Source organism: Lepidochelys kempii, chromosome 2 (assembly GCF_965140265.1).
Source record: "Lepidochelys kempii isolate rLepKem1 chromosome 2, rLepKem1.hap2, whole genome shotgun sequence".
Lineage (NCBI taxonomy): Eukaryota > Metazoa > Chordata > Testudines > Cheloniidae > Lepidochelys > Lepidochelys kempii.
This window is the reverse complement of record NC_133257.1, coordinates 121,772,821-121,788,675: the sequence shown is the minus strand read 5'-3', so window position 1 is coordinate 121,788,675 and position 15,855 is coordinate 121,772,821. Positions and strand designations below refer to the sequence as shown.

General features: G+C 42.6%; 1 protein-coding gene across 1 annotated transcript; it reads left to right on the top strand.

The window, feature by feature from the left end:
- Positions 1-219: 219 nt before the first annotated feature.
- On the top strand, positions 220-14,552 carry LOC140906131 (serpin B4-like). Its single transcript, XM_073329636.1, has 8 exons — positions 220-252; positions 4,243-4,425; positions 6,148-6,238; positions 6,900-7,060; positions 10,802-10,919; positions 11,925-12,067; positions 12,943-13,098; positions 14,148-14,552. The coding sequence occupies exons 1-8, from the start codon at positions 220-222 to the stop codon at positions 14,550-14,552; spliced, it is 1,290 nt and encodes a 429-aa protein (XP_073185737.1).
- Positions 14,553-15,855: the final 1,303 nt, after the last annotated feature.

Here is a 15,855-nt window from a genome sequence, read left to right as displayed (position 1 = left end):
TAAATTGGTTAGTCTCTAAGGTGCCACAAGTACTCCTTTTCTTTTTGCGAATACAGACTAACACGGCTCTCTTAACCCTTTACAGGTGAGAGGATTTTTTTCTCTGGCCAGGAGGGATTTTAAAGGGGTTTACCCTTCCCTTTATATTTATGACAGCAGCAGCTTAAGTAGTTCAGCTGGCAGAGTCCACACCTTAAAAGGGATGCTGAAAATCGGAATATGTTCAGAAAAGAGCTACAAGAATGTTTTGAGGTATGGAGAACATACCACGTTGTGAGACACTTAAGGTCAACCTGGTTAGTTTATCCAAGAGAAGGTTTAGCGTTGACTTAATCACAGTCTACATCTACCTACATGGTAAGATTCTCCATCACATGACATCGTTAAATCAAGACTGGTGATTTTTCTGAACGATACGTTATACATAGCTCAGACAGAAGATATGGGCTTGAAGAAGAGTTTAATGGGGGAGGTTCTTTGGCCTGTGTTATGCAGGAGGCCAACTAGATCAGTGTTTCCCAGATGGTGGGTCCTGACCCACCAGTGGGTCCTGGAAGGTTACAGATCGGTTATCATGTCCAGGGCCAGAACTGGCCTAGACAAACATATACTTCTCCCAGCCCAGCCAGTTTGGAGGGGAAGCCCTGGGGGAGGGTGCAGGCTTGGAGAGCAAGCCCACCCCTTGCTCACCCCACAACAGCTGGGGCAGGCTTTCTTTCCAAATCCTGTCCGCGGTGGGGCTTCCCTCTACACCAGGCTGGGATTTGGGTTGTGGAGCCAGGCAGAGGGTGCACACGTGTATTAATGGATTACCAAAAAGAAAAAAAGAAAAGAAAAGAAAATGCAGTTGGTGGTTGCCTTGGTGCAATATTTGGGAACCTCTGAGCCGGATGATCATAATGGTCCCTTGTGGCCTTAAAACTGAGAAATCTGTTATCCAGTCCCGTGCCTTGTCAGATCTCTCAGCTACGAAATAAAACACCACTAGATTATCCTATCTCTGTTCTGAGATTATTTATGGGATTGGTGAAAGTATAAAGATTCAGGTCCCAATCCTACAAAAACTTAAGCACATACACAACTTTATTCATGTGAAATTAAATGGGCCTTCTCATGTGAATAAAGTTATGCACATTCACTTTTCCCTAGCCACACTCTGTTCATTAGTCCTGGCTACGGTGGCTCTATGGCAGTGGAGGAGGATTCCCAAGGGGGCCTAATCCACCATATTTAGGGCAGATTTGTGTTGGAGGATCAGTGAAAATATACAGCAGAGGTAGCCTCTGACAAATAGTGTCTTATCTTTCCAGGAGTATAAGAATGATAATTATATTTTATGACTAACAAAAAATATTCTGTGGATTGCATTCTAATTAGTTATGCAAGATACCGTTAAGAAATCATACATCTAATAATTTCGACATATGATAATGCCAGTGGGTGTTGCAAATGCTTTATATTCCAGCACCCTGCAAGACACCACACCAAATATCTAGCAAGTTTCAAACTTCCTCTCTATAGCCAGGTAAGCATTTCTTTTTTGTAAGTTTATGGTTTTAGTTACTGTTATGATTTTTGAAGGGAATATTTGTAAGTCTTTTTGCTATAACCAGTCCATTTTAGGATTGCATGGATTAGTTCAGCTGTCCAGAATGTTACATCCCCAGAGGATCGTGTGCAAAAGGTGCAAGGCTGGGGCTCAGGAGTCTATTTCTGACTCTGCCATTATATTCCAGTGTGACTGTGGGCAAGTCACTTTGATATAATTTTCAGATGTGGGTGCCTACAGGTAATCACTTAAACCCAGATTTATGTACCTAAATAAACAGCATGATTTTCAGAATGCCTGATCCCCACAGATCTTGTTGGCTTAAGGTAAATTATGATGCATCTATAACAGTGTAAGAGCAAAATTTAGCTTGCAGAATTTACATAAGATGTTGCAGGTGTCACCACTTTCCAAAGCATATCACATTGCTACATAAAGCCATCAACTCTTGTGAAATCTGTAATTTTCCAGCTTTTGATTAGGAAAAGAAATTCTCAGCAATCTTCTTACTTTTTCCGTAACAAAGCATGTTGTATTAACAATAATACACAAATTTTCTTCTCAACTTCAGACGGCAGTAAATCTGTGCATATTTTTGAAAAGAGTCTGAGATGGAAACAATATATTTAAGTAAGGAAATCATATAATGAAGGACCAGAAGGGAACTCAACAGGTCATCTAGTCCAGTCTCCTGCTCTGAGGCATGACTAAGTATAATCTAGGTCATCCCTAGATTATACTTAGTCCTGCCTCACATGTTTGTCTAACTGGTTTTTAAACACTCAGTATTGGGGTGTCAGTCCATGATCTGTTCCACTTTGCATTTTGCTATGATGCTAGGAGAACTTTTCCAGACCCGAAGAAGAGCTCTGTGTGGCTCAAAGGCCTGTCTCTCTCACCAACAGAAGTTGGTCCAATAAAAGATATTACCTTGCTCACCTTGTCTCTCTAATATCCTTGCAGTTAGGAAATTTTTCCTAATGTTAAATCTAAATATCCCTTGCTGCGATTTAGTCCCTTACTTCTTGTCCTGTCCTCAGTGACTAAGGAGCACAATTTATCATTCTCCTTATTATAACAACCTTTTACGTACTTGAAGGCTGTGATCATGTCCCCCCTCAGTCTTCTCTTCTCCAGACTAAACAAACCCAACTTTTCCAATCTTTCCTTATTGGTCATGTTTTCTAGACTTTTAATCACTTTTTTTGCTCGTCTCTGGACTTTCTCCCATTTGTTCACATCTTTCCCAATTGTGGTGCCCAGAACTGGACACAGTACTCCAGTTGGGGCCTTATCAGTGGTGAGTAGTGTGGAAAAATTATTTCTCATGTCTTTCTTACAAAATGAAAGGTGATGAGTATAACACAATTTCAGAGGAACAGCGGATTAGAATTTGGAAAAGGAAAACCACTACATCGTTCACTTGTGTAGAGAAGAAGATGGGGGACTCAGATTCAAGTCCCTGACCAATGACTATTTAATTTACACAAAGTTGAACAGCTTCAGTGGGAGACACTCACTCCAGAATATCTGATAGCCTAGTCATTATGGTAATCTCCTGATCAGTGAGAGATTCAAAATTGAACTCTCTGTTCCAAACCAGGAAAAGGGGAGAATTGAACCTGGGTCTCCCACATCCAGGTGAATGCCCTAACCTTCAGGCAGAAGTTATAAGGGAGAGCACCACCACCTAAATACTGGGCTAAAGCTATAGAGGAGCAAGGACCACACCACCAACCACTTAACAAATCTAACCTGAAATATTTTTTTGGCCCAAACTCTGGAAAATTTGGGCCAAATTTACAAATAGTTTCAGGTCAACCAGGATTACATTTTTTAGCAAATAAACTATTTGTCAGAAAAACTCCCCCCCCCCCCCCCGGATCTTTTTTATCAATTTGTGAAAGTCTTGAAATAGCTACCTGGGAAGAAATCAAGGGTATCCCTTTTCAGAGTTAATGGAGATGGATTAGAGTATAATCTTCCTCTCAGTCAATCCCAGTTGCAAAATGTATTGCAATAAATAGATGTTCACACATCTTACATAGTGTAGATTTCTTTTACAATAGAATAAACTGATTTGGTGATACCTTATCCCATATTATTCAAATAATTTTCTACCCATTGTCTGTTTTTGTTACCTAGATACTAGGGGTCAAATTAGACTCTCATTTACAACCGTGTATATCTGGATTCACTCCTCTGAAGTTGCTCCAGCTATAACTGGGTGCAAAAGAGAGCCTAGTGTGGCCCTGATCACATACAAACAGAAATTGGAGCATCCAATAATCCCTCTCAGGATGCCTGATTTTGAACTCAGACTGCTATAAATCATGAGTAACTCCCCTAAAGTCAGATGGGGAGATGCACCAGTGTGTTTCATTGCTCTAAGAAATAGTGTTGGTAGAAGATTTTACTCCTTGTAGCATTGTACATTAGCCCCAGAAGTGGAAGAAAAAGGAGAGTCTCAATTTCCTGGGTGGAAGATTGGAGATGAGTCTGTTTTCTTAATGGGAATTCTTTTTTTAAAAGTCTGTATCACAATGTTCCCAACACGTATGCCCATGCCCATCCTGAGGCTAGACACGAGTGTATAACTAACAAGAAAGCCACTGAAAACATCTGATGCAGTAAGAGGTTGAAAAAAGAGACTGTTGAACTCCATTGATTTGGTTTATTTTTTTCCTCGACAGCTTTTCATTTTCACAATGAACTCCATCAGTGAAGCAACTACAAAATTTTGCCTTGACTTTTTCAAAGTACTGAACAAAGATTTTCCATCTGACAATATCATCTATTCTCCTCTGAGTATCTCAGCTGCCCTGGGCATGGTCCTTCTTGGGGCCAGAGGTAATACTGCCACCCAGATAGAAACGGTAGGCAACAATAAATCATTTGTTTTATTCCTTCGTATTTGTTCAGCAATGGCAGACCATTCCCATGTGCAATGTTAGTTGAGCTCCTCAAGGCTTTTCTTTTAATGCAGAGCGTTTTCATTTTCCACGTGTAACATAGCCTGCACAAGTAGCAATTGTCCTAGTTAAAGGTCTCAAAGGCACTTTTATATTGAATGGAATTAAACTTTATGTAGTTGAAAAGGTGCCTGGCAGAAGGTGCAGGCTGAGAACATTATTATAAACTGGAAATAACATTTCCAGTCCAAGAGCAAGAGATTTTCCCTCTCAAGCCCTGATCCTGCAAACCACTCCATACATGAGTGTCATCATGTACATGAGTAGTGCACAATGGTACCTGGGTGTGTTATTATTTGTGAGACTATGGCCTATGGTACAGCTTCACTTACCTTCTGCCTAGGCTGGTCTATTTTGGCCCATAGGAATGTTTGAGCCTCTTGGCCAATAGGCAAAGCCCCAGCAGCAGAAAGGTCATCTTTGATAAAACCCAGAGAAACATTTCCTCAATGTTTGCAATTTCCAGCCCCTCACATTCACTTTACATATACATTTCTGTGGTATTGTGCACTGCCTGGTGCCTCTGGTTTTAAAGGCATTTTTATTTATTTTGTTTTGGTGACATTTTTGTGTTCTGCATTGTACCAAAAAGGGAGATACATAGAGTAAATGGTTATTTCAGAAACGGGTGTATCTCAGACGCAGGGTCCTTTTTAGTTGCTTACTATGGACATGCTGAGCATCAGACTTACTAGTGCAGAAGTGTCACAATTTTGGGTCATAGTTATTAAAAAAATTAATTGAACATCTAGTTTGGCAAAAGTATTAACTTATTTCGGATCCCATGAGCCTGTATGAGTCAACTTTTTTCATTGGAAAATTATTTGTACTGCTCAAGCTTGGATTGCACAGGAGTTAGTACAAATCAAGAATCACGTATCATCAGTCTGAATAAATCAACTGTCATTATTAGAGCTTTGAGATGAATATTTTTCTTTGAAGGCTAGATGTGTGACCCAATACAGTTAGGGGATGTAAAGGGATCTGCAGATGAGAGGAATAAAATTTAAAAATAACCACACAGGTTCCAATGATGCTGGCACTGAAGTCAAAGGCAAAACTCATGTCCACTTAAATATGAGCAGCAACTAATTCTACATTTGACAGACAAACACTGCATTTGTTCGATTTAAACCTAGCAAATTCTGAAAGCATTTCCAGTGGTCTTCAGATTGTTCCTTACATTTAGGTTTTGTAAAAAATAAGCTTTTATCCAAGTCCCAATCATGTGATAGGATCCACACTTGCAGATTGCTGCGTGCCTGCAGAACCCTACTGAATTTATTGCCCTATTGCAACACAGTGCAAAAAGATCTAACAAACTGAATATTATGGGCAGAAATAGGAAGTGATTACCACAATCATAGAAATATAGCTCACCCTTCTAGTGATTTTAAGTAGTATTCACAAAATGGCTTGCTGATCTTGATGTCAATGGATGGACTGGAGCATTCAGTGGTAAAAGTTGAGAACACCTGAGTTTTGAAAGTGTGATGTCCATCTCCAGTAGAAAGGACAGTAGGTAAGACAGACAACTGAATTCTCTGTAACAAGTTCAGTTTCACACATTGTCGTAAGTAAATCAAAATAGTGTATGACTGTTGCAATGTTACATTTCCACCTCAGGTGCTTCACTTCCGAGAATTTGCAGAAAATGAAAATCCAGAAACAAGAAGCTCTTTTGAAGCAACAAGAAGTGATGACAATTCAGAGAGCAGTCACAGACAACCTCTTCCTCCCCAGCAGCCGGTATCTTAGAACAAGTGTTGGAGTTGGAGAAACTTTGGGGAATTTGAATAAAAATTCAAAATTGGCAGATTTGAATTAAAACATAAAAATGGGGGGGGGAGAATGCTGTGATGTTGGGTGACAGAAAGTACAGAGAGAAGGATAAAAATGTATACAAAATCGCAAAAAGTAAGGTTTAGGGTTTTTTTTTATTGAAAATATTGTACAATTATATGCTTGATTTGTGAATGCAATAGTCATAACCGCATTTACAAGTGATGAGTTCAGTTTGCATCTTGTTATTTTACGAGCTTCTACCATGATTCTGAGCACATTTGCATGTATAAATCAGACATACAGAAAGCATTTGAAACTCTTCTACCCTGAACATTTTTCATTATTCAACAAATTTTCACGTGTGGTGCTCCATAAGTAACAAGTGGAACATCCCAAAAGAGCCACGAAATACTTAGGCCTTATAACAGGCTTTTGCGCCACAGATTTGCACTGTCAGGAACAAGAACAAGTCAGACAAGGTAAAGCTAGTTAAGTTATTGAATCTGAATGGTTTAATAGGAGAACAATTATTTTTAAAAAAACAGTGTCTCTGTTACTCTCAGCCTTCTTCAGTCAGAAATAAACTACAGCAGCTTTGTGTTATTTGAAGGTTCCTGATGATCAGTGTGATATATCTGGAGGGATTCATTCCCAGTTTAATGACATCTTCTCTGCAATCAACAAACCTACCACTTCTTACGAACTGGCTAATGCCAACAGACTGTATGGAGAAAAGACATTCAATTTTCTTCAGGTGAGTTGCACTGGGGATTCACATTAACGGCCTGTGACATTGTAGGACAGATAGAGATGAACAACATGGACTTAGTTCAGCTGAGGTCCCATTTCCTGCTGACTTGTATGTGATGTGGCAAAGTACCTTGTTCTCCTCAGCAGACTCAGTCCTTTTTAGCCTGGGAGACACTGGCTAGGGCAAGGCAAATCCTTACAGGTAGCACAGGGTCTGGTTAGTCCTTTCCCTGATCAGTCCCTGGTGCTTACTTTCCCTCCCTTCTGGGCAGGGAGTGCAGCCTCCCTTCCTGGAAGGGTTCTGTGTCTTGCTGCCCTTATTCAACTGGCAGCTTCCCTACTTCTCTCACTCTCTCATCCCCTCCCCCTATTTCCACCAAGGGGAGGGTTAAAAAGAAAAAAAAAAAAAAAGAAAAAGAAAAAAAAAAGGTCTCCAGCAGTTGGAGCCAGCTGAACCTAATTAGTTCTCTAGCAACCCCTTTTCCAGCTGAACCTTATTTCCCCATGGTTCTCCTCAGTGGACAGGGAGAGGCCTTTTAATCCCCTGGGACTAATTACTACTCCTCCCTTTTTTGTAGCTGTTTGTCCTGGGTTTACCACAGTGAGTTGTGTCCACTTAGACAAGGGGTGGAGTTGATCCCATGGAGGTACTGAACAGTAGGGCAGAACAGCCAATCATCTTAAAATAAAGTGGTTCCGGAATGGAATATTTAAGATAACTTCAATCTAAGGCCTTAGTTACAGGCTCTGCTCATTTCTCCCCTGGTCATAGAGCATTATAACCTAACTGTAATTAGGTGTGTTGAACAGCACTGAAAGCAAAATGTCTAAGTGTTTACTATTACTATTTATATTATGGTAGTGCCTACAGGCCAGGATCTCCCTGGGCTACACACGGTACAAAAATATAACAAAGAGACAGCGTTATGTGAACCTCACCCTGAAAAGCTGTTTTATACAGTACATTATTGTTACTCAGGTTTGTCTTCAGCTTTGTAACTATTACTTAAATAATTACTTCAGTACATCAACAGCAAAATAAAGTTTAGAGGGTTGCTATAGTCAAAAAAGTAACTGTTTAATCATGGCACCAGATACTCAGATATATATTCAGAGTTGTATTTGTTTATTTCATTGACAAAATTAAGATTTTAATGCTTTTTACTCTTGTTAGCACTCTAGAAGTAATACAATGATAGAAAAGTGAGCTAGAATTATGAATTCTGGCTCATGAAAATTCAATAAAATTGCTAGCTATGTTCTGGGGTTTCATGCTACATTTTTAACCAATTTATTTCACATTATTTACAAGGCCTCACCATTTCATTTGTGTGAAATTTCATAGGCCCCAAAACTATTCACAAATCAGCTTTCAAAATTTGCATCTAGTTTTAAATTTTATGTGGCAGCACCATTGTAGTCATCTTTAGTTATTTTGGCTGGTGTGGAAAAAGAAACATTACAAGACAGTGCTTCAAAACATTCATGAATTACATATAAATATACAGTCATGGACACACTAAGTTAGACAGCGACAGAAGTGGCCAGACAGTATATATTGGTTTCTACTTCCAAGATAAATTCAGGGTTCTACCTGTAGAACTAACAGAAAGACCTGTAGTGGGTCCTGTTCCACCAGTTTCTCCTGTTCCGCAGTCTACCCAGGATGGAAAGTAAACTTGAGAGACCTAAGGATTGGTTGCTGCAAGAGGAGGCGCATCTATCAGATCTTTCCTCTGAATGGGAGTAGGAAGTGGCCTACGTGAAAATGGTCCCCCAGTCCTTTAGGGCATAAGCAGCCATTTAAGGACCACAAGAGGACCTGTGACAACCAGATATTCTGGTTATTCAAGAGCGACCTAGGTCCACCTTCCATTGTGTAACCAGAACCTGATGTTCTCTAAATGCCTGCTAAAGTGGCTAGGTTGCCAGGGGGCTATATGTGTTTATTGCATCTAAAAAACAGAGAGTAAATCAGCTTTACATAACAAGATCACATGGAAAAGCAAACACCAGCCTCACCACAGCAGTAGTGAGAAGTCTGGGGAGAAGTCATTATTATTTGTGATGAGTAGTATAACATAGGGGCCCCAACCAGTGACGAGCTGCCAAAATCTTAACAACGGGTTCCCTCCTCACCCCACGAGGGGGTCGTTGCCCACCCCCGCCCCCCGGGACTCCTGCCCCATCCAACCCCCCCTGCGTTCCTTTACGCCCCCCCCAGGATCCCTGCCCCATCCACCCCCCTCCCCTGTCCCCTGACTGCCCCCAGAACCGGGCAGGAGGGTCTCATGGGCCACCGTAGTGGGTGCCCACCTCACCCCTAACAGCCAGAGGCACCTGCCAGGGGGCGAGGTGGGGAGTCCTGGCGGTGCTTTCCTGGGGCAGCTCCCAGGAAGCATCCGATAGGTCCCTCTGGCTCCTCGGTTCAGGGGAGCGTAGCTAGGAGGGAAGTAGGGGGAGCAGCCGCTCCCCCCCACTGATCACATCAAAAGTGGTGCCCTAGGCGCTGACTCCCTGGGTGCTCCAGGGCTAGAGCACCCACGGGGAAAAATTGGTGGGTGCAGAGCACCCACCAGCAGCTCCCCGCCCCACCCCCGGCCCAGCTCACCTCCGCTCCGCCTCCTCCCCTGAACCCACCGCCCCGCTCTGCTTCTCTGCACCCCCACCCCCACCAGCTTCCCGCAAATCAGTGGTTCCGCGGGAAGCCAGGGAGGGCAAAGAAGCAGGTTGCGGCTTCCCACTCAGGCTGAGAGTGGCGGAGGAGAGCTGGGGCGGGGAGCGGTTCCCCTCAGCACCCCCCCCCCCGGTTACCTGTTGCGGCACGGGCGGCCCTCCTCATGCCCCCTTCTCTCCCCGCCCGAGCTCACCTCCACCTCCCTGGGCCTGAGCGGGAAGCCGCCGCTTGCTTCTCAGCCCACCCAGGCTTCCCGCGCGAACAGCTGATTCGCGGGAAGCCTGGGGGGGCGGAGAAGCAGAGCAGGGCGGCACGTTCAGGGGAGGAGATGGAGGCGGAGCGGAGGTGAGCTGGGGCCGGGGGTGGGGCGGGGAGCTGCCGGTGGGTGCTCTACACCCTCCAAATTTTCCCTTTGGGTGCTCCAGGGCTGGAGCCTAAGGCGCCACTTTTGGCTGGTTAAATTTAGAAGCCCTTTTAGAACTGGTTGCCTGTCGCGGAACAACCGGTTCTAAAAGGGCTTCTAAATTTAACAACCGGTTCTAGTGAACCGGTGCGAACCGGCTCCAGCTCACCACCGGCCCCGACCAGGGTCAGGGCCCTGTTCTGCTAGAATGCTGTAGAAACATAGTAAAAGACAGTCCCTTCCCCACAACTTACAATATAAATAGACAGGACAGACACAGGGGTAGGAGAAAAGCAGTATCACTATCCTTATTTCACAGATGGGGAACTGAGACACAAAGATTAAATGACTCTCTCAAGGTCATACAATGACTCTGTCACAGACTCAATCAGCTGGTGGAACTTCAAAAAGGTTCAGTGTTTGACTCTTATGTAAACTGTCCAAACCCATGTGGCCCTGTATCTACACTCTACCCATCTGGTCCAGTTCCTTCTGCTCGTCCCCACACTGTCTCTAGCATGTACAAACACACTTTTGAATATTTTGTATATTTCTTGCAGTGTTGCAGAACTAAAAAACAGCAACATTTTATTCTATTCAGGAGACAGCCTAAAAAGAGACCTGTTTTCTGATATATTCTTCTGATCTTCTCTCTTATTGTACAGCAATACCTGTCCTGCATCCAAAAGTTATACCAGGCTGAATTGAAACCAGCTGATTTTCTGAATGCTGCAGAGGAAACCAGGCAGCAGATAAATTTGTGGGTTGAAACCTTTACAAAGGGTAAGGACAAGTCAGCCATTGGCTGCTATTTCTTGATATTTAATAAAAAAAACAATGAGGTAAAGTGTACAAGGTGCTTAAAAACCTGGAGGAGAAAACTATTTTGTCATAATTGGAGCATGCCCAGTATGCAGTGGCAGCTCTCAGCAATTTGACCACCTGAGTGACCTGAAGATGGATCATTAATTCCCACAGAGAAAACATATTTGAGGAGAACAGAGTAGCCAGCAGACTCTGGACCTAGTACAACACCCATTGAAATAAATAGGAATTCTTCTGACAACTTCAGTGAGCGCTGGATGAGACCACCAGTGTGGTTGACTGCATGGAGTTTAAGGAATTATTCAGTCAGTTGCAAGAGGTATTGGAGCAAGGAGAGGGAACCCTCAAAAAGTACCTTGATTTATGAGCTCCTCCACAGAGAAGCAAAAAGAAAAGGAGTACTTGTGGCACTTTAGACACTAACAAATTTATTTGAGCATAAGCTTTCGTGAGCTACAGCTCACTTCATCGGATGCATTCAGTGAAGTGAGCTGTAGCTCACGAAAGCTTATGCTCAAATAAATAGGTTAGTCTCTAAGGTGCCACAAGTACTCCTTTTCTTTTTGCGAATACAGACTAACAGGGCTGTTACTTTGAAATTTACATATAAGGTAAATGACAGCACACTACTTAAAATTGACTTGGATCCAAGACTAGTCGGCAGAAAAAGAATAAAATGGCCATTTTAGGAGATGGCATCTATTCTCCATTATTCACTTGAAGCACATCAGTGTGGGGAAGCGACAAAGATGCTGCTTGTGTTGCACTTGTTCTGTGAATAGATAGAAGACTTCAGCCTCTTAGGCCTGTCAGTCTAATATCTTTCATGTGTGTCCAGTGTCATGTGTATATTCTTACACCCAGGTACATAGATGCACTGTACATCAATGTTATTACAACAGATAAATGGAACTAGAGTTACTGAACTGCCAAAATGAAATAATTTGCCTCCATTTTTTTAAGGTAAAATCAAGGACCTCCTTGCCCCAGGCACTATTTCTGCTGGTACTAAGTTAGTCCTCCTGAATGCTGTCTACTTCAAAGGGCAATGGGAAGTGGAATTTAACGGAAAAAACACCAAAGAAAGAGCTTTTCAGATTAATAAGGTAGAGTACAGAAATACACATATCACATCATTGCTTCTATTGTTTTACACGCTTGGCAGAAAATGGGGAGCTACCATGGGATATGGCCCTCTGCCTGGAGACCAGCTCTGTGGGTGGAGAGGGAGCTGTTTCCCAAAGCTTCTGCTAGAAGAGTGCATCATGCCTGACACATGTACAATGCCTCACAAAGCCACTTGGAGCACAGGGGAAGTCAGTGTATAAGAAACTGTGGCCTGTCAGCTCTTCATTCAGGAGTGGAAGTGCTCAGGACAAAGCCCTGCTTTTTCCCCTTCCGCTTTGGGGTTGTGGGTGAAGTTAGGTTTACTATCCTTGTAAAGATTTGCACTCAGGTGAGCAAAGACCGACTGGCCCCTGAGCAGAGGCCTAGCATAAGGGTTCTTCTTGTACCTTCCCCCACTACACTCCTAATTTGGAGCAGTCCACAGTCTGGCCTCTAATCATTATCTTCATAGACCCTTAACTGGTTTCCATTGTATTCAGACCTACAATGAGCTGTTCTGCTGCCACATTTACAATGACGGCCACCAAGCGATCCATTTAGTCTGTGTTCGGTTTCCACATTCTGTCACCAGATTGAGCTCTCTCCTCATTAAAGTTGAATACTGTAAGTGGGTTTTTTTAGGTGACATTCTGTACATTGTCCCAATGCTACTCCCCCCACCCACATCCCCCCATATTGGGTGGGCAATGAATGTAGAGTAGCCAGCTTCATATTGCTTCAGTTCCATTTCACCTTCTGTTGGTCACACTGCAGCATTCAGGTCCAAGTGAAGATATAATACAAGGAAAAATATGTAAATACAGGAGGATATATTGTATGAATTTCATTTGTTACTAATTGTCATTGCTTTCAGACTACAAGCAAACCTGTGCAGATGATGCACAAAATGGGCGAGTATAAAATAGCTACAATAGAGGAGCATGATTGTCAGGTGCTTGAACTCCCGTACAAGGGTGATGACCTGAGTATGTATGTACTGCTGCCAAAAGACTACACGGGTCTAACACAGGTAAAGTTACCTATGATGAGATGATAACCTTATAACCAGAATATGAACATGGCAATATATCTCTGACCACCTGGACAGGCAGTATAGAAGAAAATTACCTTTCCTCCTCCTTGTTGCAGAGTATGCAGCATGTTGAATAGTAAATCTGAAGGCAGGCTGCTTATGCTGTTCCTGTGTCTATTGAATTTTCAGGAAACAAACAATGAGCCAGCCTTTTTATTCTCCAAATGGGGCACAGTGACAATGTAATTCATAGCTAATTGCTACATTTTTGTATTATCAACCTTTCTAAACAGTTAATACCCACACAGACTCGTCTAAAAGTGAATGAATAATAAATGCAAACAATATAGGTAACGCATCGGCAGATCCACAGAGGCTGTCTGCCACATATTGCTGCCAGACTTAACATCTGATCCATCTCCTAACCCTTCTCCCATACAATTTAATTGCAAAACACCCATTGACTTCACTGGTGCAGGATCAAGTCCTTTAGCTTTAATGGTAGAGGTCTGAGCACTGAAGTTAAAAGTTTCACCATTGACTCCCACTGTTGACCCAGCATTGTGGTCATTATATTTACATTAAAAAAAAGAAAACAAGATTCTATAATCAACACTGGACAAACACTTATTTGGAAATCTTTAGGGTACAGCTACATGGAGATAAAAGCCCTGCAGCTGAGGGGCTAAAAATTGTGGTGTACACCTTCAGGCTTAGGCTGGAGCCTGAGTTCTAGGACTCTGTGAGGGTGGAGGGTCCCAGAGGTTGGGCTCCAGCCTGTGTCCAAAAGTCCACAGAGCAATTTTTCAGCCATATAGCCTGAGTCAGCTGAGACGGGCCAGCTGTGGGGTTTTTATCCCTTTGTAGACATACTGTTAGTGTACATCATGCTACTGACCCCAGTAGTATTGTAAGAATCATGCCTGATGTGGCTACCACAGTGTGAATGAAAAATCATTTTTCCAATTTCTCACACAGTTGCATGTCTTGTTGATTTTGATGCATAACCACAAGATTCTGATTCCCATGTATCTTTATACCTGTAGCTGGAAAAGGAACTTACTTATGAGAAATTAACAACTTGGATTAGCCCCGACCATTTGAAAGAAGATAAAGTGGAGGTGTCTCTTCCTCGGTTCAAAATCGAGACAAGCGCTCAACTTAAAAAATATTTAGAAGCTTTAGGATTGACTGATGTGTTTCACCCAGGAGTATCAGATTTATCTGGAATGGTAAAAACAGATGGCCTGTCTGTCAGTGAAGCTATCCATAAAGCTTATATAGAGGTCAATGAAGAGGGCACTGTGGCAGCAGCTGCAACTTCAGGTAGCATAGGTATAACCTCAGTAAGAATACCTGTACAGTTTGTGGCTGATCACCCTTTCCTCTTCTTTATTAGACACCAAAAAACCAAATGCATTCTCTTCTATGGTAGAGTCTCTTCCCCTTAAGAAAATTTCTAATTAACATGAATGAGATTCTGGACCATGGAACCATGATATGGAAAATACAATGGAAATGTTTATTTTCTTCATTTTTCTCTTTTCCTTCCACTGTATCTTGCCAGTGACTCCATAGTTGCGGGTGAAAATGCACACTATACTCATGGCAGGACTCATGTGACATTCTTTTGATGAACATGTCCTACATTGTCTGTTGTTTCTCTCCCTCACAAGGTTGCTTCTGGTTCCTACTTAAAGAATGCCCCACTCTCTCAACACCTAAGGAAGGGCACCTCTGCTAAGTCCCAGCTCACTAGGAATCACCTTGAACCAAAGCTTTGATAATCAGTAGTGATCCTGAACTGAATGGGTATTGACACAAACATTGACCAAACACTTGCAGTGGAGAACCTGGCCCAGAGTTGAAGCTATGTAATGGTGAAGGATCAGGCTCATTGTTCTTGGTTATTGCAATTGCCCTTCAGCCACCTGTACTCAGAGAGTTGTGCTTACTTCATAAGGTATTTTGCTGAAGTGAGTAGGACTACCATGGAGGAAGGCACTATGCACTGAGGGAGAAGGGAGAGCTGGAAAACAGAGTCTGACCTCTTAGTACTTGAATATAAAGTTAACACTGTACACTGATACAAACTCCTACAGACAGGGTGTGAATTAGGGATGCTGTGGGAACTTTGTACTTCCTGACACATGCATTGATAATTAACACAAATGTTGCTGTGACCCCAAGAACCTCTTAATACCAGCAGGCAATGGGGTGCAGAGGGCTCCAGGGTCCTCCTGATTCTCATTCATCAAAAGGGTGTCATGTGAGGTCAGAAATAAGAGTCCGTGTTGCACTCTTCATCGATATTGTTGTGAAATGTATGTAAGGATACTATGTAAGGAGTAGTGTATCTATACTGAACATATGTTCTTAAAGTCTGTGTCTGGGGGTTGGTCACCAGCAAAGGTAAAAAACAGGTTTTTTGTCAAACAAGAGATGTTCAGCCACCTACATATTTACGTGTACATTGAGCATTGTCTCATTCACAATGGGTCTCCTATCACCAGTCTGAATGGAATGCAAATAAAAGGATTGTGAGAACTTCAGAAAGGAACTAATAGGAAGAAAACAGCAGGGAGGGAGAACCTTATCTTGAAGTGCACCTCAAAGGCTTTTTCTACTATATTTGGGGGGCAAAGACAACACCCAGGCATCCATCAGCTAGGAAGGAAATGGACAGCAGATTTGCTTCATGAAAATGGGATCTCAGCCAGGCTGGGCTGAAAACACTGGAGAGAACTTTGGGTG